Source organism: Cricetulus griseus, chromosome 3 (assembly GCF_003668045.3).
Source record: "Cricetulus griseus strain 17A/GY chromosome 3, alternate assembly CriGri-PICRH-1.0, whole genome shotgun sequence".
Classification (NCBI taxonomy): domain Eukaryota; kingdom Metazoa; phylum Chordata; class Mammalia; order Rodentia; family Cricetidae; genus Cricetulus; species Cricetulus griseus.
The window spans coordinates 36,926,846-36,949,085 of record NC_048596.1 but is presented as its reverse complement, the minus strand read 5'-3'; the positions used below and the strand labels follow the sequence as shown (position 1 = coordinate 36,949,085).

The following is a 22,240-nucleotide window of genomic DNA, read 5'->3' as shown; positions in this document are numbered from 1 at the left end:
TGTGACACATTTCCCTTGAAGTCAAGGAAAATAAGAATGCAATTTTTGTTTGTTTGTTTTTGTTTTGTGAGTCAGGGTCAGCCAGCCTGGAACTTACTGTGTAGAGCAGGCTGTCCTTCAACTCTCAGAGATTGGCCTGCCTCAACCGCAGTAAGGATGTAGTTTCTTAGTGCTGAGATTTGAAATACAGAGAATGAAAACAAAGCTTGATTTATTATTATTTTTTTAAAGACAATGTTTCACTATATAGCCCTGGATGGCCTGGATCTGCCTATGTGGACCAAGCTTGTCTGGAACTCAAAGAGATCCACCTATCTTTGCCTCCCAAGTGTTGGAATTTAAGGTATATGTCACCATATCTGGCAAGAAGGCATTATTTTTAATTATCTGTATGTGGATGTCTCTCTGTGTGTGTGTGCATGTGAGTTTAGGTACCCAGAGAGGTCAAGAGTGCCAGGTCCTGGAGCTGAAATTGTCTGGGAACTGAACCTGAGTCCTCTGCAAGAGTGATAGGTACTCTTAACCACTGATCCATCTCCATCTCTCTATCCCCAAGCTCGCTCTCTCTCTCACCATCCCTTTCCCTCCCTCCCCCCACTCTCTGTAGTGGCATTTTTCCTGTGAACCTACATGAGTGGCCACACTCCTTTGGGTGTGGCTTCAGGTGCGGTCAGAAGCAGAAAGAAGAAAGTGTGAGGTATGGTCTCTCTCTTTCAGTCTCTCTCTTTTGGGTCCCGGATCTGATCAGAAGGGCAGAGAAATGCTGCAGTGGTTCTTTATTGTTCTGTGTAAGTTGTTCCCCAATAAAACACCCATTTATCATTTATCTCGGGTGTAGTGAAATCATTACACCCGTGTGTGTGTGTGTGTGTGTGTGTGTGTGTGTGTGTGTGCGTGCGTGCGTGCGTGCGTGCGTGCGTGTGTGTGTGTGTGTGTGTGTGTGTGTGTGTAATTAGGATATCTACTGTCTGGCTAGCAGTCACCACCCACACCACTTCCTTTTTGGCAATATGGCTTATCAATAAATTGGACCCATGAAAAGAATCTTACTATTATATGAAAGGTACCTAGAAATAATACCATGCATCAATCCCTTAAAAAAAAGAGAAGTACTCACAAAAATTACCTCTGAGCCCTCAATTACTCATAAAATGTCATGCATCTGAAAAATTCATTTCAATTTCCTGCCCATGCAGAAATCTGTGAAGGATCATTTGAAAAGTCAATCACTTCAGAAGCAGTTCTATAGTTCATAAAAAAGAAAAAAGAAAAAAAAAAAAGCAGCCATCTGGTAAAATCCAGGTGCAGAAGACGTGATGGAAATCCATGGTCCTCCCTTAGCTTTCTGAGGGCAGAGGACAAGCAAAACTGACAGGCACATTGTGAAGTTTCTGTCAGGGTGTGATGTGCTCTGCATGTCATGGATACAACAGGAGTGATGTGTGACGCCCCCTTCAGAGACCCTGGTAACCCCAGCATGGCCTCTCCCTAACAGGAGATTTTTTGGGGGAAGTCTTTGCTTCAGGATCCTTGGGGATGCAAACTTCTGTTTGGTGATCTACTTTCTCATAAGCTATTAGGGACATTGAATTTCCTTGCTCAGGAGTTCTTGCTCCAGGCTGAATAACAGTTGAAGGGATAGGTTAGGGTGGTAACTTCAGAAGCCAGAGATAGCTCTTCTCCCTCCACAGTGTGTCTGCAGCCTCACCTGGGTTCTTCAGGCCTCATCAGATCTGTCTGTTGGATTCTTGAGCTAAAAAACTGCTCTGTCTATTCCATGTGCCTGAAATTAGCCAAGAGGATATTTATAACCAGCATTCACTCTAGCGCAGCACCTGGGAAAGCCAGACACTTTGGTAAATACTGCAGTCTCTAATTACACAGATCATTAGAAAAATTGCAGCCACTTTACATAGTACTATTACATCGGCATGCTAATAAATAGGCTCTGTGATTCGTTTTATAGGAGTTGAAGCGGATTCCTGTTCTTGTGTGCACTCTCCTTTGCGAAGCCTTGATCCTTGAAATTCTCTCCTCATCCCTTTCCCATCTTCCTTCTTTTTTAAAAAAGATGTTACACAAACCTGGTTTTTGTTTCACTATCTGTATCTGGTCTGCACTGTACTTTGCAACCCTGGGGCCTCTATGCTAGGGCAAACAGTATCGGACAGTTTCCTTCAGCAGGTCCTGTCAGTTGAGATATGGCAGAACACCAATGAGGAGGTGAGGACAGGAGCACCTGGCTCCCTTCACCCTCATTTTTCTCCTTCCTTATTTGTGCAGTGACTGTAGTATTGGCTGTGTTCCTGCCACTGTCTCAGATCTTTTAGCTGGTGTCATCTTCCACTGCCCTGCTTGAAAGTCAGCTATAGGTCCCAGGTAGCAGGAGGCACTGTGGGAGCTGCTTCCTATGGGGATTCCTTGGGGTTCTGCCACTTCTCCCTTTAAAATTCCAAGGGGATGTTCTCTTTTCTTGACTGGCCTCTGAGTGGTGGTAAAGTACCACCCAAGGCTTTCTGCCAAAAACAATGACATGCTGCCTCTTGCAGTAGAACTCAGGAGGAAGCTGTGAGGTGTTCAAGCCTTGAAGAGCTTGGTTATTTATGTTTACAAATGGTTTGATGGTGGCATGCTCCAGGAGGCATTACAATTGCTTTTTGATCATTATTTCCGTTACTCTTTACAGCAATTTTTTTGGGTCAGGGTATTCACTTATTATAAACAATTCACTTATTACAAATGGGGATCCCAAACAAACAAACAAACAAACAAACAAACACAAATGGGAACCTCTTACAGATTCGGAAATGGTGCCACACCGAAACTAAATCAGCTTGCCCAGTGTTACGTGGCCAGAGTGACAGTTTGAGGGCTGAAGTTCTAAATGGTGATTTATTATGATGAAAAAGTAAGAGAAATACTTGAGGCAAGGGAGTAAGCCAGACTGTCTGCAAGGCTGAAGATACAGAGGAAGAAACAGAAAAGCCAAGAGTCTGGAGACAACAGACTGAAAATTTAAAATCCAAAGGATATCAGCCATGGGGGCTGAATAGTCCTGGACTGGGGTCCAGGCCCAGCAGGTAGGTGCAGCAACCATAGAAACACAGTAGTATGTTCTGCCTGTAACAGGGTGAAGGAAAGATCTGGAATGCTAGCACATTTTAGCAACCTCTCTCAGTCATATTTGACCTAGTAAAGGTTCCCCTGAATTCTGCTTCCATTGAGAACAGATGCAAGTCTTTGTAAATCAAGTGGAAACTTTCCCACCAAGAGTCACTTCTCAATGGGTAGAGCAGCAGTTCCAAGTCCACCCAGGAAGGCGGAAATAAAAGTGCCACGACAGTATTCTTGTGAATTCAAATTAATATGACATACTTTTAAGTTTTGTTATATAATTATTGATGAGTTGAAACATGGCTGGTATTATGATAGAAAGATGGCCAGAGCAACATTTTTAGTGAGAAAAGTAGCCAATGACCACTAGAACACAAGTAGATTAGGGTGGCAGTAACGTGAACTTGTCACTTTGTCTATTACCATTTTTTTTTTTTTTTAGTTATTATGTAGCAAAAGAAGATAGCATAAATACAGGGCATGAAGAATTGATGTAAGGGAAAAAAGGCAGTCAACCAACGTTGCCTACAGCACACAATAAGAAGACCAAAAGCCTTTGTAGGTCTTGATGCAAGGATGGTGTAGGGAAAGAATAGGAGGTCTAGACCCCAGAGACCTGAGCTCCAACTGGACTCGTAGCAGACTTACACATGCCACCAGAGTCTGCACAGCCATTTCTTGACCTATTCTAAAGAAGGGTCTCTCACCTACTGTAGTATGGCTGTCCTTCCATGGCTTTAATCTGAGTGGTATGCAATTTGGTAGAGGAGCTATGTGGCTACACGAATCAGCTCATCCGCTCCCAGCTTCACAGTGCTCAGGCAGGAAGAAGAGCTCAGCATTGCTGTCACATCTTCTGGGTCAGCCTGAGATCTAGATGCTGGACTCATTAGTTATGAAGGTTCTGCCAGATGGTCTCCCATGTAGAAATGGCCAGTTGCTTCTCCTATGGTATCTGCTGTTCTCATAAAACCCCATGTCTCTTCAGCGGACAAGCTATTAGAAATAGCCACTAGTAAAACATGAGCAAAATATGTGACTGGCTACCAAGGTGATGCTGGCAAGGGCCTCTGGGATGTAAGCACACAGATGCAATTGGATGAAGTGAGCTTTCAATCTGTATGCATAATCAGAGTCACAGCTCCGCTCCCAACTGTGCAGGAAATCATGGAGTGAATGAATATTCATGTGGGCAACATATTCCACAACATTGAGCTGAATTACTCTTAGTTTTGAGATTAAAAACTATTTGCCTCTCTAGTTCTCAGAGCTCAATTTATGCCTCCTTTAAAGAACAGATTTCTTAGTAGGAAAGAAAAATTCAAGTATCAGAAATTCAGAACTTACATAGCCACCATTTGTTTGTGAAGCAGGTTGATGATGGCATGTAACTTTGTTCCTGTGGGCTGTACACTCTAACCTGAGATCATGCAGTAGAGCCTTTAAATAAGGACTCCTGGAGGCGGGGAGAAGCCTCAGTTGGTAAAGTACTTGCTAGGCAAGCATGAAGACTTGAGTTCAGATCCCTAGCACCATGTAAAAATCCAGGTGAGGGCAGCACAAGTCTGTAACCTAAGCACAGGGGAGGAAAAGACAGGCCAATCCCTGTCTCAGAAAGCAAGACTGCTAGCTACTGGAATCTGACTTCCACACATACCTGTGCATACCCATTCACATGAACACACACACACACACACACATACACACACGCACACGCACACGCACACGCGCGCACACACACACACACACACACACACACACACAGAGAGAGAGAGAGAGAGAGAGAGAGAGAGAGAGAGAGAGAGAGAGAGACTGTATGCTCAGTCAGTTAAATATATACTTTTAAGGTCACCCTAACTTTTTTCTTTGCTTCCTAGTCAATTTCGAGAGTATACTTAAACCAGAATGGATTCTAAGTAACAGTGTGGCTTTAAATGTCACAAACAATGATCCTTTAAAAATAAAACAATTCTAGAGACAGCTGTTTCCCACTGCACTATATAATTTAGGTGTGGACTTTCCTAGGTGCTATTCAATGCGTTAAAGTTAAGGGCTCTATAGAGACTGAGAATGACAAGAATGACAGCTGTTACCTGAGATAAGGATAACATAATGTTAAAATGAGAAAGCCGGCCACTTGGAAGAGAAATATGATTCATGGAATAACAGAAAAATCTCAGATGTAAATTGCAATGCCAGTATTTGATGTACTTTCTCAGGCTGTCTGTATCTGGTTTTAAAATTCAGTGGGCCAGATGAGACTTAGGACTACGTCAACTTATTACCTCAAGAAATATCATGTACAACAAACACTAAAGAAAGTGACGGAACCATGATATGAACATGTCTTTAGTTTGTTGGTGAGGTTCCCGTGCTGAATAAGCAGGACAGGCATCCAGGAATGTTCAATCCCAGGGGTTCTTGGGCCATTATTTCTCTTCAAGATTTTAGCATCTCTGAATCTTAGCTCCCTAGGGTTTCCCTAAGCAAAAGCTAAGACTGTGGAGGATCTTCTGGCTTTTCCTACACATCAAGGCTAATAGCAGAAACACCTGTGGGAGGGAGCAGGAAGGTGACAGCAAGGAAATGAAGCAGAGGGTGGTTCCTGAAGCGTCCTGGAGCTCTCCTCACTAGCTGAGAAATTCCAGGAAGAGTGAAGCTGCTTGAGCTTCCTTGTTGGCCTGTTTTTAAGGACATCCTGGGATCCCTAAATGCTTCCTCAGTCGGCCCTGGGAGAACACCTGGTGAGTACCAACCAGAGTTCAGTGCTGTAGGAGGGTGGGTTCAGTGGAGTGACCAAGACTGACCAAGGCCTACCAGGCTTCCCACACACTAGGTAAGCAACCAGCTTCCTTCTGCTTTGGATGGAATACTTTTTTGTTCTTGCAACTGAACCCTGTCTGATAGCTAAGTGTCAAGATACCAAATTGCAACAAGGCAGTGGCAACAGTGTCAGAGAAAACTGCTAAAACAATGCAGCATCAAAAAGAGCCCGGAGAGGTAGCTAGCTTCCAGCTGGCCACAAAGACTGATTTCAGGAGGAGGAGACCCGAAGAAACTGTGCAAATGCCCAGGACTTAAATACCTCTCACCAAGAGACAGGGCATTTAAGAACCCTTCTGACACCAAACAACAGCAGTGACAACACCAACAAACAAAAAAATGAAACTCCTTTGCCAAACAATGTTTCTTAGAGCTGGAAATGTCAGTAAACAATTCAGGAGCACATTGAATTATATGTTCCTGATAATGGCCACAGTAGCACACCATAAAAAAGCACCATAGCATCCTATGAGAGTTGTTCTTAGCCTTGCTGAGACCTCCCTTGGACCTTCCTTCTTCCCTCTCAACTGCTGCTTACAATCATGGGGTACAACCCGTGCATTCTGCCACACCATACACAGAGAGGACTGACTAATAGAGAAACCAAATTTGAACATTCACGGTCCATATTCAGATTAGGCTAATATGTGTTATTTTAAATTTCTTCAGGCCAAGAGAGCTGGCCAAATCAAATGCCCTTTATGTAGTTGAAGTGACTGATGGTTCTGCAGGTGAAACAGTCCACACCATGCCTTGCTGGCTCGCACTTGATCTGCTTCTCCAGTGCTAGTGTTTGCCTCACTTGCTACCCCTGCATCTACTTTCTAAGTAGCCAAGAGAGAAAGGCGTGAAGGAACCAGCTTCCCTTTCGGCAGCCATAATGGTCGAACATGTGCTTCTATGACCTTGTCCCAGACACTAGAAAGTCAGATGCCTGTCTCGTGACAAGGAGCCAATCAGAATTTAGCTGGTGGCGCTATGCTTTACGACCCTGGGTGTGCTTTACAGACAAGCGCACAGCAATGACGTAGAGAGCATAGCAACCACCCTGGGAGGGCCTATGGGCCATAACAACCAGTTGACCAATCAACACAGGGCAAGCCCTCCAAGGCTGGAGGCACACCAATCGTGAGCCTGTGCATACCCCTAGACACTCCCCTTACGCTGCCCTATAAGATCTTTTGGGAGCCCCTAGGAGCTGTCTTTTCTGGCATCCGCCATGGCGGGTGGGTGAAAGACCCGAGCTAACATGGGGTTAGCTCATTAAATTACAATAAAGCCTCGTGCAGTTTGCAGCAAGCTCTTGAATCCGCCTGGTGATTGGGGTGACCGCGAACGTGGCCTGGGACCCCGGATACTTGAGTTTTCGGGGGTCTAACAGGCGGGGTAAGAAAATACAACTGATAAGCAGATTTAACCACCAAACTTTTGCTTGCTGAAGATCACGCTGAACTCGGTATTGACAGAAGTGGCAGTTCTGAGAGCCATTAATACCACCGTTTTTACCATAGTCATTAAGGTCGTATGTACAAAACAGTGCATGCAACTTCTTTGTAGCTATATGAGTAGTAAGTACGAAGAGAGGGCATTTAAGATGTAGGACAGTGGCTGAGCGCTTGACAAGCACTCCCAAGGCTCTGGATTCAACCCCTAGCACCACCAGTAAATAAAAAAAATGTAAGAAATTAGCTAGGCAGTGGTGGCGCACGTCTTTAATCCCAGCACTCGGGAGGCAGAGGCAGGCAGATCTCCTTGAGTTTGAGGGCAGCATGGTTTACAGAGGGAGCTCCAGAACAGGTTCTAAAGCTACAGAGAAACCCTGTATCAAAAACATGCATACATACATACATACATACATACATACATACATACATACATACATACGTATGTATATATATGAAATTACTGATGGGTTCGATTGGGTATGATGACACACACTTTGAACATGAATTCAGGGCTAGCTTGTGTTACATGAACCCTTGTCTCAAAAAAGGCGGTGCGGGGAGGGGAGAAAAGTAAAAGGCCATGAAGATAGATCAGTGGGTCAAAAGTACTTGCTATATAAATAATGAATGTGAGGACCCCAGTTTGAATCCCCAGACCTGCATAAAAGCTGACACACAGCATGAGCATCTCTATTCCCATAATCTTGGAGGCAGACAGGAGACTCCTGGCAGCTCATGGGCCAGCCTTGCTTATGCAGCAGGGAAGCAGAGACCCTGCCAAAAAAAAGGTGGAAGGTGATGACGGACACATGAGGCTGCCCTTTGAGCTCCACTGGTACACTGACTGGCACATGCATACCCACATTCATGCATGGGAATGGCCACATGAGCACATGTACACAAGCACACTCACTCACTAAAATAAACATGATGAAAACTTTGTCTTCTTTGCATGGAGTCCAGCGTGTAACTGTTAAGAACTCATTTCTACAAAACGTAATAATTAATGGCAAAGGGAAACGGAAGGGTTTTTCTTTAAGTGTATTTTTGTAACAGTAAAAACAAGGCAAGCCCTTTCTCCTATCCATGAGGCAGAAACACAATCTCAACGGTACTGCTTTTGGCCCAGGGTTGAGAGAAGAATAGCCTGATTGGCAAGCTGGTGGAACTGAACTGAATGTTACCTGTTTGAATAAAGCGTAGTCCTGTCATGTGGACAGTGTTCACTGACATATAAGGAAGATGATGAGATTGTGGTCGCTAAGGAAGCAGCTTCAAATAATGATGGAGTGCTGGGCACCAGGTCGGGCCTATGTCGGGATCCCAGGGCTGGGGGAGTGAAAGCAAACGCATGCACTCATGAATCTCAGCAATACATGCTACTTTAGATCTGCAATAACTTACATGAGTCAAAAGCATTCATTTTATGTATCAGGCTGCAAATGAAATTATGAATTAACTGTGCTCTCCTGAACTACAACAGAAATGTAAAATATCTGCTTGCAAACAGGTTAAACAGCAAGGAAATGACATTAATTTACAAAATGGCTTATGGAAATGACATTAGGGATGCTCTTTTAAAAACCTAATAAAGTGATTTAATCTTTCAAAATGATGGCATAAAAACTCCTAGGAGTTTAAGGAGGTAATGTGGCAGAGATTAAAAGGACAACTGGCAGAGGCATGAACAGAGAAGTCGGGCTTCACTCTCCACGTGAGAGGCAGACTTCAAGGGACACAAACAAACCCTTTAGCAGAACAGCAGCCTGCAGCATCTCAATCCCATTGTAGCCTACACGGACTGATGGACATGACTCAGGGCTCTTTTTAACATCCTGTTTTAATAGCAAGGCTGCCTTTAAAAAAGTGAGAAACTCCTATTTCTTTTTAGGAGTTCAAGAAAAGTATTTATGTCAGGGCCCTCCAAGGTCAGGAAGGATGAACCCTTCAGGCTCAGCAGGGACCTGCAGTGCACAGTTGCTCCACACAGAGTCTTACTGTACAACCCTGGCTGTCCTGGGTTGTTATATAGACCTATATATAACTTGCTATATAGACCAGACTGATCTCAAACTCACAGAGATCTGCCTGCTTCTGCCTCCCAAGTGTTGGGATTAAAGGCAATTGCCACCATATCTGGCTTACATGAGTTCTTTATCTTTTCCCAAACTGAGCTGAAAACATGTTAATGAATACAGCACAGCCTTGGGGTGTTTCTGACATTGCTTGATACACACAAAGGGTCATAGATGATATATTTTCACCGTGTAAATGGGAAATGGCCACATTAGGCATTGTTAGATGAGTTTGAGTTTTTTTAGGGGGTAGGGGGGATAGTAATTTGGGCCTAATATAGGGCCCTCCCTACACATCCTAGGCAAGTGTGCCACCACCAATGTAATTCCAGCCCCTGAATTTCGGATTATATTTTTGAAGGAGTATATTTGATGAGGTAGAGGGACAGGCCTGGAGGGAAAGTGGAGCAGGGACAGGAAATGCTGAACAGGTGTATTACTTCCTGTTTCCAGGCATTCTGGGTATAGTGATATTTAATTTTACTATAGCTACTGGGAAGCCAAAGAGATTGGGAGTTCGAGGCCAGACTAGAAACTGAACAAGGTTTCAATTTAAAACACAAAAACAAAATGAAAAGTGTCTGTTAAAATGAGAATTACTTAAGAAAAATAAATTTGGTCCTGTTTTTCAAATTGTGGACATTTATAATTTTCTGTGTGTTCTCAGAAATCAGGCAGCCTGCTGGGGGAGAGGCCAAGGGATGCCAGCTTAAAGGAGGTGGGTACTAACTACCAGGAACTGCTGTCAATACAGAGAGGACCAAGGGCAATGTCCTGGTTACCTGCCCTACTGTTGTAACAAAATAACCTGATAAAGGCAACCCAAGAAAGGAAGGGTTATATTTCAGTTCACAGTTCCAGGGCAAAGTCCACCATGGTGGGCAAGTCATAGCTGCGGGAGCTTAAGGTGGCTGGTCCTAGTCATCTTCAGTCATGAAGCAGACAGGGATGGACGTTTATGCTTAGCTGGCTTTCTCCCTGTTGTGTAGTTGAGGATGAAAGCCCAGGGAATGGTGGCACCCAGTTTTAGGGTGGGTCCTTTCCACCTCAGTTAACCTAATCAAGACACTCTCTCCCAGATATGCCCAGAAGTTAAACTAATCTAGACAATTCTTTACAGGAACGCCTGGAGGTTTGTCTCTTAGGTGACTCTAGATCCTGCCACGTTGACAATATTAACCACCATAGGCAAATCATTAACTCTCCCTGACATGAGAATATGATAAAGAAATTCAATTTTCATAAGGAGATAAATGCTGAGAAAGAAGAGAAAAGAAATAGCAATCTGAAGACTCTGAGGGAAGGAAGTTGCCTATAAGAAGTCTTAAATCTTCTATAGGAAGTAGAAGACACTTTGGAGAGTCTCCAAAGAACATAATGATTAAAAAAAAGTCTATATTTGCTATTAACCAAAAAACCAAGAAACAATCGACAGAAATGTGTAAAACATTATTTCCCCTTATTGGATCAAAATGGAAAATTCAAATGATCACCTCAGTAGACAGAGAAAGTTTAATAAAACTTGGTACTCTTCTTTGGTTAAAAACCTTTTGGCAAATTAGAATCAAGAAAGAAGTTCCTTGGTCTGACAACTGGTACAAAATATGGTAAGTTTCATTTTAAACAAAGAACCATTAGAAATATTGTCTTTAAAATCAGAACAAGGCAGGGCTACCTAGAGCCACCATTTCTGTTCATCACTTGTATCAGCAGCCCTAGGCAGCAAGCAATAGAGAAAGAGATACCGGTCTACAGAGTAGTATCAAACAGCCAGAACACACAGTTCTTTAAAAAGGTACAAAATGTCCACATCAATCTCTCTCTGTTTATCCAAGGACTACATCTACATCCACATTAAATAAGGAAATTCTAACATTTAATTAAACTCACTGAAGCAGCTCTAAATAAATTGAAAGGGTTTATTACATCAATTCCGTATGTGAGCACATAGGTGTATATGCATGTGTACACACAGAATAAAATCTAGGAAAAAATACCAATGTGTTAGCATTTTTTAATCACGAAGTAGGTAGATTATAGGTGTTTTCTTTAAATATTTTAACATTTACTAGTTTTTAAGATAAATAATATATCATGCATTATTTATATGGGGTTTCATATTTATATAAATTTATTGTATTATAATAGCCATGTAGCCTATGAAATTTAATGAATTGGCTAACTCTTGAAGTATGCATTCTCCAATTTCTGTTGTGACTTTACATTACTCACAGAATTTCCAACAGCTTTTTAGTTTTAGGAAGTTGCAAGCATTTACCTTCTTCATCCAGGCTGCTGAAACTCTGTCCTTCAGTTAACAAATCACGCTTCTCATCCTTCCATTCCTGAGCAACAGAGGACACAATCTCCTGGGAGGTTGCCTTCAATGCGGCAATGGAGTTGCACCGTTTCTTAGAAGGTGAGGCCTTCAGAGCTAGACAGCAAGGAAGAATAATTGTAAAGCCAGGCACAGTGGAGTGTATCCTATCATAAAGCCAGGCACCTTGGCAGTCCCAGCATTGGCCTGAGTTACACAGTGAGATCCTGTTTTAAAACAACCACAGAACTAAAATAATAAATAAAACTTACAAAATCAGATTCAGATTTCTAAATTTAATATTCTATTTATTGTTAATATTTTTAGAAATAATTTGGGTATAGAAGGGTAAGGGCTCTTTTCATATATACGGCAAGAAATATTAAAATATCTGTGTTTTTGGCTGTATTATTTGTTCAAAATGGCTTGATTTAGAGAAAAAGATTGTAAAATACATTTAAGATGGACTTTCTTTGGATTTTGAAATAGTCTTATTTGAGGCAAATTTCAACGATTTTATTTTGTTGTTTGCTAAAGAACTGCCCTTCCTCCTCCTTGTTTTTCTTATGCTGAGGAGGCTGGGTAAGCTGGTAAGAGCAGATGGTGGAGTGCAGAGAGTTCTCACGACCCCAGCTTTATTAACTGGGGACCGGGACTTATAAATGTGCCAGTGCTTAATCGTATACTCATGTTGCCCAATTTAGCCAAGTTACTTCTGGTTGCTTCTTTCTTTGTGATTTTCCACTGAAATTTCCTTCTCTTCAGTCTTGTCAGATGTATAATTCACTCCCATTTCTATCCAAATGGGATTCTCCAATCTCAGGGGCATGGCGAGAACCCAGGCCAGTGAAAATGCGCTTCCACAGGGGACACACTGGCGGCTGCTGCTTAAGCTGTAGTCTGATGTCATCACTTAGTTCATGCTCTCCCACAGTAACTCTTCTTGGCTGACTATGGCTAGAGAAGAATTTCCTTGGAGGAAGTTGGAGGGAGGGAGGGAAACTGAGACCTGTTTATGCTTCCCCTGAACTTGTTATTTATTGGCAAGGGCCCTTTGGAGGTTTGCTTGAAGTGGTGAGCCAACAGCAACTAGATTAGTCACTGTGGTTAGCTTTGGGACTCCCCTGAGTTTGGATTACATGGCTCATCAGTCCTCCCTCTGTGGACAGGTTTCAAGAGATTAGGTGGAGAATGACTTTGGGATTCACAAATGAGGAAGAATAGAGGGAGGGCAATCTCCCTGCTTCCAGGAAGGGAAAGGCTTAGCCTCCTCGAGTTTTACGTTAATATCTTCATCATGATTAATGATGTTTGTGGACTACAGCTTTAGTCCAGAGGCCAACACTCACACTGCATATATCAAATTGTCAAAACGTCTAAGGGAGGCTGGCTCTTTTACAGGCCTGGATATGGAAGGCAGAAAACTGGGCTTGTTCCAGTCACAGGGCTAGAGACCGAACCCCAGAGGCCTTTCTTGTTGTCTTCACTTGTCTAATTGATAGTTGATTTTCTAACTCTTTAGCATTCCATTTTCTGGTTCAGGTGTGTGTGTGTGTGTGTGTGTGTGTGTGTGTGTGTGTGTGTGTGTGTGTGTGTGTGTGTGAACCTGGCCATTCCTCTTGGTTGCTCACAATTGATTTTAATGCTGGGTAAGTGGACTGAGGAAGTTTTCCCTGGCACTGTTTCACTTTTACAGAATGCAAGTGATTATCCACCACTGGTGTCTGCTATAAGGTTCCCTCTGCTTTTGTTAATCTTTTATAAACTGTGACACTGTGACACATTCCTGCCCTTTGCTATAGAATCTTTAGATTTCAAAGTAAAGCTTTTTTTTTTTTTTTTTTTTTTGGATGTTTAAGTCAGAGTCTATGAGTTATGGTTTGTGGACTGCTAGGGGTCCTTGACCCCTCAGATGAGCTTCGAGGTTGAACTATTGCTACAAGAAGGTGAAGGGAGTTTGAATGAACTATGCTGTCATCATGGGCCAAATTTAGAAGCAGATGCCAGATTTCAACTAGTCTCGACTAAGACAGTTACTCAGAATTTAAAATAGTCAAAGAAATGCTACCTTTCTCAATACTTATTTTAGGAACCATAACTATCATCACAATTATTTTTATTTTCAAAAATTGTAAATTTATGTTAACATACTTAAGAAATCTTTGTGTGTGTACGAATGTGTGTATATATATGTGTGTGTATGCATATGTGTGTATGTATGTGTGTGTATGTATATGTGTGTATGTATATGTGTGTATGTATGTGTGTATATATGTGTGTGTATGTATGTGTGTATATATGTGTGTGTATGTATGTGTATATATATATGTGTGTGTATGTATGTGTGTGTATGCATATGTGTGTATGTATGTGTGTGGGTATGTGTGTGTATGTATATGTGTGTATGTGTGTATGTATGTGTGTATATATATATATATGTGTTGTATATGCATGAGTTCAGGCACAGCATGCATGTGGAGGTCAGAGGACAACTCCAAGTGTCAGTCCTTCTACTTTAATAGAGACAGGGTCCTTTCACTTTTTAAAAAATTTATTAATTTTTATTTTATGTGCATTGGTGTTTTGCCATGGGTGTCAGGTCCCCTGGAACTGGAATTACAGATGGTTGTGAGGTACCATGAACCCAGGTTCTCTGGAAGATCAGTCAGTGCTCTTAACCACTGAGCTATCTCTCCAGTCTGAGACGGGGTCTCTTATTTGCTACTGTGACTTATGTGAACATCTTTTTTTCCCTAAAACTCTTTTTGAGAAGACCTGTTACTTCTCTTGGTATACCCATAGCAGTGTATGAGAAAACTTATCAGTCACAGCAGGTGATCAGAGCCAAGAATTTCAGAGAAGTTTTAACACAACAGTGACTAATATTTCTAGAAAATATAGGACTTTGTAGAAATTGCCTAATAGGGTGCATGAGTGCATTTAAGAAGGCAAAATCCCCCACAGTAAAAACAAAACAAAACAGGAATGAAAAAGCTACTTAAAGATTGAAGACCAGTTCTCTTTTCTGGGGGGAACAGGGTCTTGACTCGCAATAAAGACATGTCCTTAAGCGTTAGGGCTTCATGGAGCCATCACTGATGAAACATCTAATTGTTTTGTTGTAAAGTGCAAAGTTTACCAATTAAATTACTTCTCTTGGAAATGGTGGCAGGTGGTAAAAATTCCACCCATTCGTCTCATGCTCATCAAACAATAACTTGGAAGCCTAAGAAGTTTCCCTCTCCCAAACTTATGATCATAATTATTTTTAGTGTAAACCAGTTTTTAACTGGAAATTAGCAAGGATAGAGCTATATGCCAAACTCATTCTTCTGGCTGCATGGTAGAGAGAGTGGGTTGTATAGGGACACAACTGGGGGCAAACAGATCTGCGTGGAGAGCTATGATTATATTTTATGCAAAAATTAATAAAGATCCAAACTAAAGCCCACAGTGGCCTCATGAAAGATGGAAGTGGCCCCCTGATGTTTCTTAGCACAAGACTGCAGGTGTCGGTGAGCAGCTATGTGAAGTGCAGTCAAGGTGTGATGGAAGCATTAGCGGGCCAGGTCACTGGGTTGGCCTGGTGGTCGGTGGTGGGATGTGGTTTCAGAAAGAGAGGCAGGCTCTGTGCTGAGCGGCAACCACATTCAATTCTGAACTTGATGGGCTCAAGCAACCATGGAGTAGGGGGAACACTTATGTAGGAAGGTTGGAGAGGCAACGGGAATGTGACAAAGGTGTGGAAAGAGACCTTAGGCTCACAGAAGATAACAGACCTTGTCTGTTATGGTTAAGGGGAAGTCATCCAGGGAGAATTGTATAAAAAAGAGACAAAAGTCCTGGCCTGGATCTAGAACATGCACATATAATGGTAAGACACAGTTGGAGAGACATCTCAGGTCATCAAAGAGGAGCACAAGAGTCTGAAAGGTCACTGGGATCCAGAGTCATGAAGGACAGTGAAGAGTTACTTCTCAGAGAACTCCAGCTAATAATCCCAGATACTTCAGACACACACACACACACACACACACACACACACACACACACACACACACACTACAGATCAAAAGCTGTTAAATAGCTTGAGGAATGCTTATTGCCCACCTCAAGTGGACTGGTGGGATCAACATCCAACTGGAGCGCACTGCAGAGTGACGGGAAACAAGGAAACAGCACTCAAGAGGAGAAAGGCACTCTAGGAGAGGCCGAGGGATGCAGCACTGAAGGTTTGTTTTCAGTTACATGAGAAGGAGTGGACTGAAGACCTAGGCATGGTGCTGGCCAAGGATGGATAGGTAAAAATCACCCTGGTGTGAAGGGACTCTCTGGAGGGACCTGCTGAAGACATTGAGAAGACCCAGCATCCATGTGTGGCATCCTGCCTCCCTTTTCTGATGCATTCCATTCCTGCCCTAGGTGCTGGGGCTGGAGAGTGAGCTTACATCCCCCAAAGGAATCAAATAAAATAAGTGAAAATTTTAAGATAAAGAGGCCAGACCTGGAGTCCATCAGCTTACTGAATGTCAGAGGAGGGTATCACCTTTGTTACTGTGACAGGACTTTGAATATTATTAAAGTCACATGGAAATACTGCTGCTAGGAACCAGGCAACCATGATGAGGTGCTCACTGTGCATAGACAGAAGCAACTTTCATCATGTTGTTAAGTACTTGGGAAAAACAAAGTTAGGTCCTGACTCACTTCATACATCAAAAAAAGTACCGCATGTACTAGTAAAAGAATTTCAGAGATTTGCAGGAAGTAGGGTTAGGGAGTAGCTTGGTGATAGAAGACTTGCCTGGAGTGTAAGAGGCCCTAACTTCATTTCCCAGCCCTGGAAAAATGAATGCTCCCTCTCTTAAAAAATTGCATAAAGTAAAAGAAAAATCCGGGTCATGTGGATCTGACTACTTAGTGATGAGATCTTCTGTAGGAAGAAAGAGAATTGGATGAAGAAAATAATTCCATTTACAAAAATGAAGTCCAGGAGTGACTTAGTGATGGCTCAAGCATGAAGCCTTACCTTCAGAGCTCTAGTACTCATAGCCTGCTGGTGACTATGGGTTCAGTGAGTATGTATGTATGTATGTATGTGTATGTATGTGTGTGTGTGTATGTATGTATGTGTATGTATGTGTATGTATGTATGTATGTATGTATGTAAAGGTGGAGAGCAATAGAGGAAGACACACGACGCCTGCTTCTGGCCTCCAGTTTTTCATAAACATCTGCATATGCATTTGCAAGCACAAATATACACCACACACAAACATATGTACACACTAAACCAAAATAAGTTTAAAAATAGAAATGAACTACTTGGGCCTGGAGATGCAGTAGTAGCAGATCTCTTGCTTAGCTTGTGTGAGGATGCCCTGGGCTCAATCTCTAGCATCAAAAAACAAAGTGAAAAAAAAAAAAGAACAATAAGACCCCAAACCAAGTATCAACCAACTAAACCTAGGAATATAATGAGCAAAATTGAGACCTCTATGCCGAAAACACAAAACTTTGTTGAAAGAAATTAATGAAATCCCAAATAAAAGGACAGTCTATGTTCACAGAATGGAAGACACCATATTGTTAAGATGGCAGAGATCCCCAGATTGATCCACATAACCAACAAAAGCCAAGATGCTGCTTTCCTTTTGAAAACATGAGCTGACAAGATGATTACTGAAGTCACATGGAAACACCGAGGACCCAGATTAGCATGGAGGATCTGAGGAAGAGCAGGTGAATGACTCACGATTTTCAAATGCAAAACTAACAGCTGAAAAACAAGGGCGTGGGGCTGGGATCAAGGCAGGCATACTGATCAACAAGATGGAATGAGGGTTTAGAAATAAATCCTTACATCTGTGGTTAATTGATTTCCAACAAGAGTTCCAGAGTAATTCACCACAGGAAAAGCAGGCTTTTCAACAAACCGTGATGGGAAAAACAGAAATACAAATAACAGAAGATGAACCTTACCTCATACCATGTCTAAAAATTAAAAAAAAAAAAAAATGAGTTACAGACCTAAATGTGAGATGGTACTTTTTTTTGTTTTGTTTTGCTTTTTTCGTGACAGGTTTTCTCTGTATAGCTTTGGAGCCTATCCTGGCACTCGCTCTGGAGACCAGGCTGGTCTCGAACTCCCAGAGATCCACCTGCCTCTGCCTCCAAGTGCTGGGATTTAAAGGTGTGCGCCACCAAAGCCCGGCTTGAGATGGTACGTTTTTTATACCACACCGAATGTGTTGGTGGGAGGTGGGAGAAAGAAAGAATAGGACTATACCCAAGTCAGCAAAAATATCAAATGACAACTTACAGCATGGAACATTTGTAAATCATGTTTCTGATAACACACTTGTATCCAGAACAGATAAAGAACTTTTAAAAGTTCAGCTACAGGCAGGCAACTGAACTAAAAATGGGCCAAGAATCTGAGTAAACATTTTCCCAAAGAATATGCAAATGGCCAGTGAACAAATGAAGTGGTGTTTAGCATCATTTGCCATTGGAGAGCCACAAATCAACAGCACGGTGAGTTACATCCCTACATGCACCAAGACGGCTGAGATGAGAGAGAACCAGCAAGCGGCTGGTGAGGAGATAGAGAGAACGAGGCCCTCCTACGTTGTCAGTGGGATAGTGAAATGGTGCAGTGCTTGGGAAAGGTTTGCAGAGTTATCATTCGACCCAGAAACTTCACTTTTAGGTTCCTATACAAGAGAAATGAAAATGTGCACTCATACGAAACCTCACACATGAATGTTCACAGCAATGTTTTTCAGAATACCCAGGAAGACAGGAATATCGACTGAGAATAAATAATATGTGATATACAATGGAATATTATTCAGCAGTAGAAAAATAAAGTTCCAACATATGATACTACAAACATAACTTTATTAAATGTAAAATGTCTCTCTGTCTCTCACACACACCATATACTGTGGGTTTCTATGACGTCTCCTGAATTGGTAACACCATGCAATGGAGACAGAATAAAGTGCTGGGAAGAGGAAGACTACGGTGACTGCTAATGGGTGGTAATAAAAATGTTCTAAAATGAAACAGATATGATGACTGAATGAATCAGTGAATATGCAAAAATCCACAAAACTGCACACTTTGAAGAGGTGCATTTTGCAATATGTAATGTATATCTTAGCAAAAACAGTTATAAAAAATAACTCTAAGTGGGAGAAAGTTAACAGATTTACTACCTAAAAAGGAAGTTTTGGGCCTGTAAAGTGAGCTCAGTGGTCAAGAGCATTTGCTGATTTTGCAGAGGACCTGGGTTTGGTTCTCAGTTCCTATAAGATGGTTCACAACTATCTGTAACTCCATTTCCAGGAGTTCTGGCTTCTGTGGGTACTGTATGCACACGGTGCACATGCGTACATGCAGGTAAACATGCATACACATAAAACAGAAACAAATTAATCCTTTAAAAATAAGTAAGAGTTGGGCATTGATGGCACATGCCTTTAATCCCAGCACTCAGGAGGCAGAGGCAGGTGGATCTCTGTGAGTTCGAGGCCAGCCTGGTCTCCAGAGCGAGTGCCAGGATAGGCTCCAAAGCTACACAGAGAAACCCTGTCTCGAAAAACAAAAACAAAACAAAAAAAAAACAAAAAAAAAAAAGAAAAGAAAAAAGTAAGACTTACTGCATTAAGTCAGAGACTGGGAAAATCTGTAACACATGCTGCATGCTGTACTTTTTGGAACCAAAGAAACCATTGATTATGGCATCAGTTTATACTTTACTACACTAAGGGGAAAAAATAGCTACCGAGGGGAGAAGGTCCCAGGAGGAGCTTCCCTCTTCCAGAACTGGGTGTGTATGTGAAGCAATAAAGGGCCACATCCTTTTAAAACTTCGTGAAGCACTTCAAAGAAATCTTGGCTCAAGGGGAAGAGAAGTAGAAAATCTTTGAAAACATGAGCCACAAACCTGACCACAGAGACTTGCAATCTGAATAAACACTACTTTATGGTCAGGAAAACCCTGGGCAGAAAAATCTAATTTATATTGGGTCTCAATTTGACAGTCATTTTAAAGATACCATTGAGACTATCCATTGTGTATGAAAGCTGGTTTTGGAATAATAAGATGAAAAAAAAAAAGAATAAAAAGATGAAGGTTTATATAGATTTAGTTGATGTAAATCATCTGGAAAAATAATAAATACCGTACATAAATGGTCAAATATTACATAGCCCAATTCTCAAAGGAATTACAAATGGCTGAAAAACCATGAGTAATGCTTGAACCTAAGCAGTACTTGAAAAACACAAAATAAAACAACCAGGTGGTCCTTTTCTAATTATCTGGGTGGCATAATGCAGGCTGAGGGCTGCATTTGGTCTCTGCAGTTATGTACATTTAATACCCTACTTCCACAGCTTGAACTGTATCCCAAGTAAACAACCCTAATTTAGACACAGCATTTATTTGAAACTACGTTCATAAAAAAATATTAGCTAGAAATAGGAGAAGCAGAAAGGATGGGAACGCTTAACACTAAGAGAATGGCTAGCAGATGATGGTACACCCTCAGAATTTTCATGCTGCCTTTCAGTTTTAAATGATGTTTAGAATATTCAAGGGTTTAAGATACTATTTATATTATAATGATATGCAAACATCAGAGGGTAGAAGCCGAAAAGCATTCACCACCATACTGCTCTTTGGGTGTGTGTGTGGGGGCGTGGGCGTGGGTGTGCGTGGTACGACATCAAACCCGGAGCTTGCAGACAGCAGTCCTGCACTTTGTTGAACACCAGATTTAAGAAATTAGACAAAGTAAAAAAAAAAAATAAAAATGAAGAGGAGGTACATAACATCTTAGTACTAGGCAGCTTCCTCCCAATTTTATTGGCTTTCAAAGTAATTATCTCAGTTTCTTTTGCATTTCCAAACTATAGCAAATATTGCAAGAAAAATTTATGATGCCTAATGTCAGGGTTTGGGGGTGACTAATGTATTATGATTTGAGTTATACAGTTGGACCACAGAATAAATAAATGATAAGATAACAATATGCATATCATATGCTTATTCTCTACCTTCCACACAGTTTGAACACCAACAGTATGCACTTAGTAAATTTCCCATGAGTACAAAGACAAATAAGATGCTATATTTTTACCTTGATTCAAAATAATCATTATTAACTTTGGGCTTAGTTTGTTCTATTCATTTAAGTACTCATGGTTTGAAGGCAGGATACTGATGTGAGAACTTTCTCCCTTGTGTTTTTTTACAGAGCTGGGATCAGCCTGGGGACGCTGTGCATGCTGGAGCTAAACCTACAGGGGCTTTCTTCAAGTTTTGACCCAGGAATTTTTCATCTATAGATTTGACCTTGAGCCCTGCCCTTGGAGTTTCCCACCACTTGTGGGACATATGCGTTTCCTTTTTTTCTTTTTGACAGAGCATCTCACTGCATTCCCCAGACTGGCCTGGGGATTCTGAGTTCTCCTGTCTTAGCTTCTCAAGTGCTGGGATTATTTAGGTATTTGTCACTGTTGCTGGATGGTGTGTATGCTTCCATTTGTCACTAAGGTTTTTTTTTTTTTTCTATTTTCTTTTTGGTTTCTTCTTTAAACTATGGGTGCCAATGGCTACATACAAATAAATCCATTATTTCAACAACTAACTGTACATTGTGTGTGTGTGTGTGTGTGTGTGTGTGTGTGTGTGTGTGCACATGTGGAGGCCAAAAGGTTGATGCTGAGTTTCTTCCTCAACCATTCTCCACCTAATTTGCTTATTTATTTATTTTGAGAAAGGTTCTCCCATTGAACATGGAGCAAATTACCTGTTTATGCCTCTCTAGTGCAGAGATTATATTGTATTCTGCTTTTTTTTCTTTGAGACAGGGATTCTCTGTGTAGCCCTGGCTGTCCTGGAACTCACTCTGTAGACTAGGGTGGCCTGGAACTCAGAGATCCTCTTGCTTCTGCCTCCTGAGTGCTGGGATTAAAGACATGCACCACCACCCCTGGCTCCGTGTTCTGCTTTTTCCATGGGTGCTAAGGGTGTGAACTAGGGTGCTCAGGTTTTCACTTTACTTTACTGACTGAGCATCTCCCACACTCCAGCCTGTACTTTTTCTTTTTAACATAAAATGGGTTAATGATTATGACATCATTAAATTATGATATTTAACTGCAATTAGTCATTATTACCACTTCGGTAAAAACATCCAACTCTTCCAACAAAAGCTTCCCACACATATATGGTGACGTCAGTAACAAGTGCTACAACCCAGAAGCTTTCCTGAGGCTCTTACCTTGAATTTTCTTGAAAACTCTGGAATTCATAAACTTTAAAAATCTATCTGCATAAAAACTCGGTCTATGAACTGAAACAGTGTCCTGAAAAAAAGAAAGACGACAGGTTTGCCTCTTAGAGTTGGAAATAAAACATGGCCAACAATTAGAAGGACCAGAAGGCAAGG

General features: G+C 41.7%; 1 protein-coding gene across 1 annotated transcript in view; it reads right to left on the bottom strand.

The window, feature by feature from the left end:
• Positions 1-22,240, bottom strand: part of LOC100750926 (phosphatidylinositol 4-phosphate 5-kinase type-1 beta) — a 149,235-nt gene that overhangs the window by 33,582 nt on the left and 93,413 nt on the right. The window contains exons 9-11 of the mRNA XM_035441570.1: positions 22,073-22,157; positions 11,736-11,891; positions 8,567-8,711 (exon numbers count right to left, since the gene is read on the bottom strand). Coding sequence (XP_035297461.1) covers positions 8,567-8,711; positions 11,736-11,891; positions 22,073-22,157 — 386 coding nt within the window. The remainder of the gene's footprint in view (positions 1-8,566; positions 8,712-11,735; positions 11,892-22,072; positions 22,158-22,240) is intronic.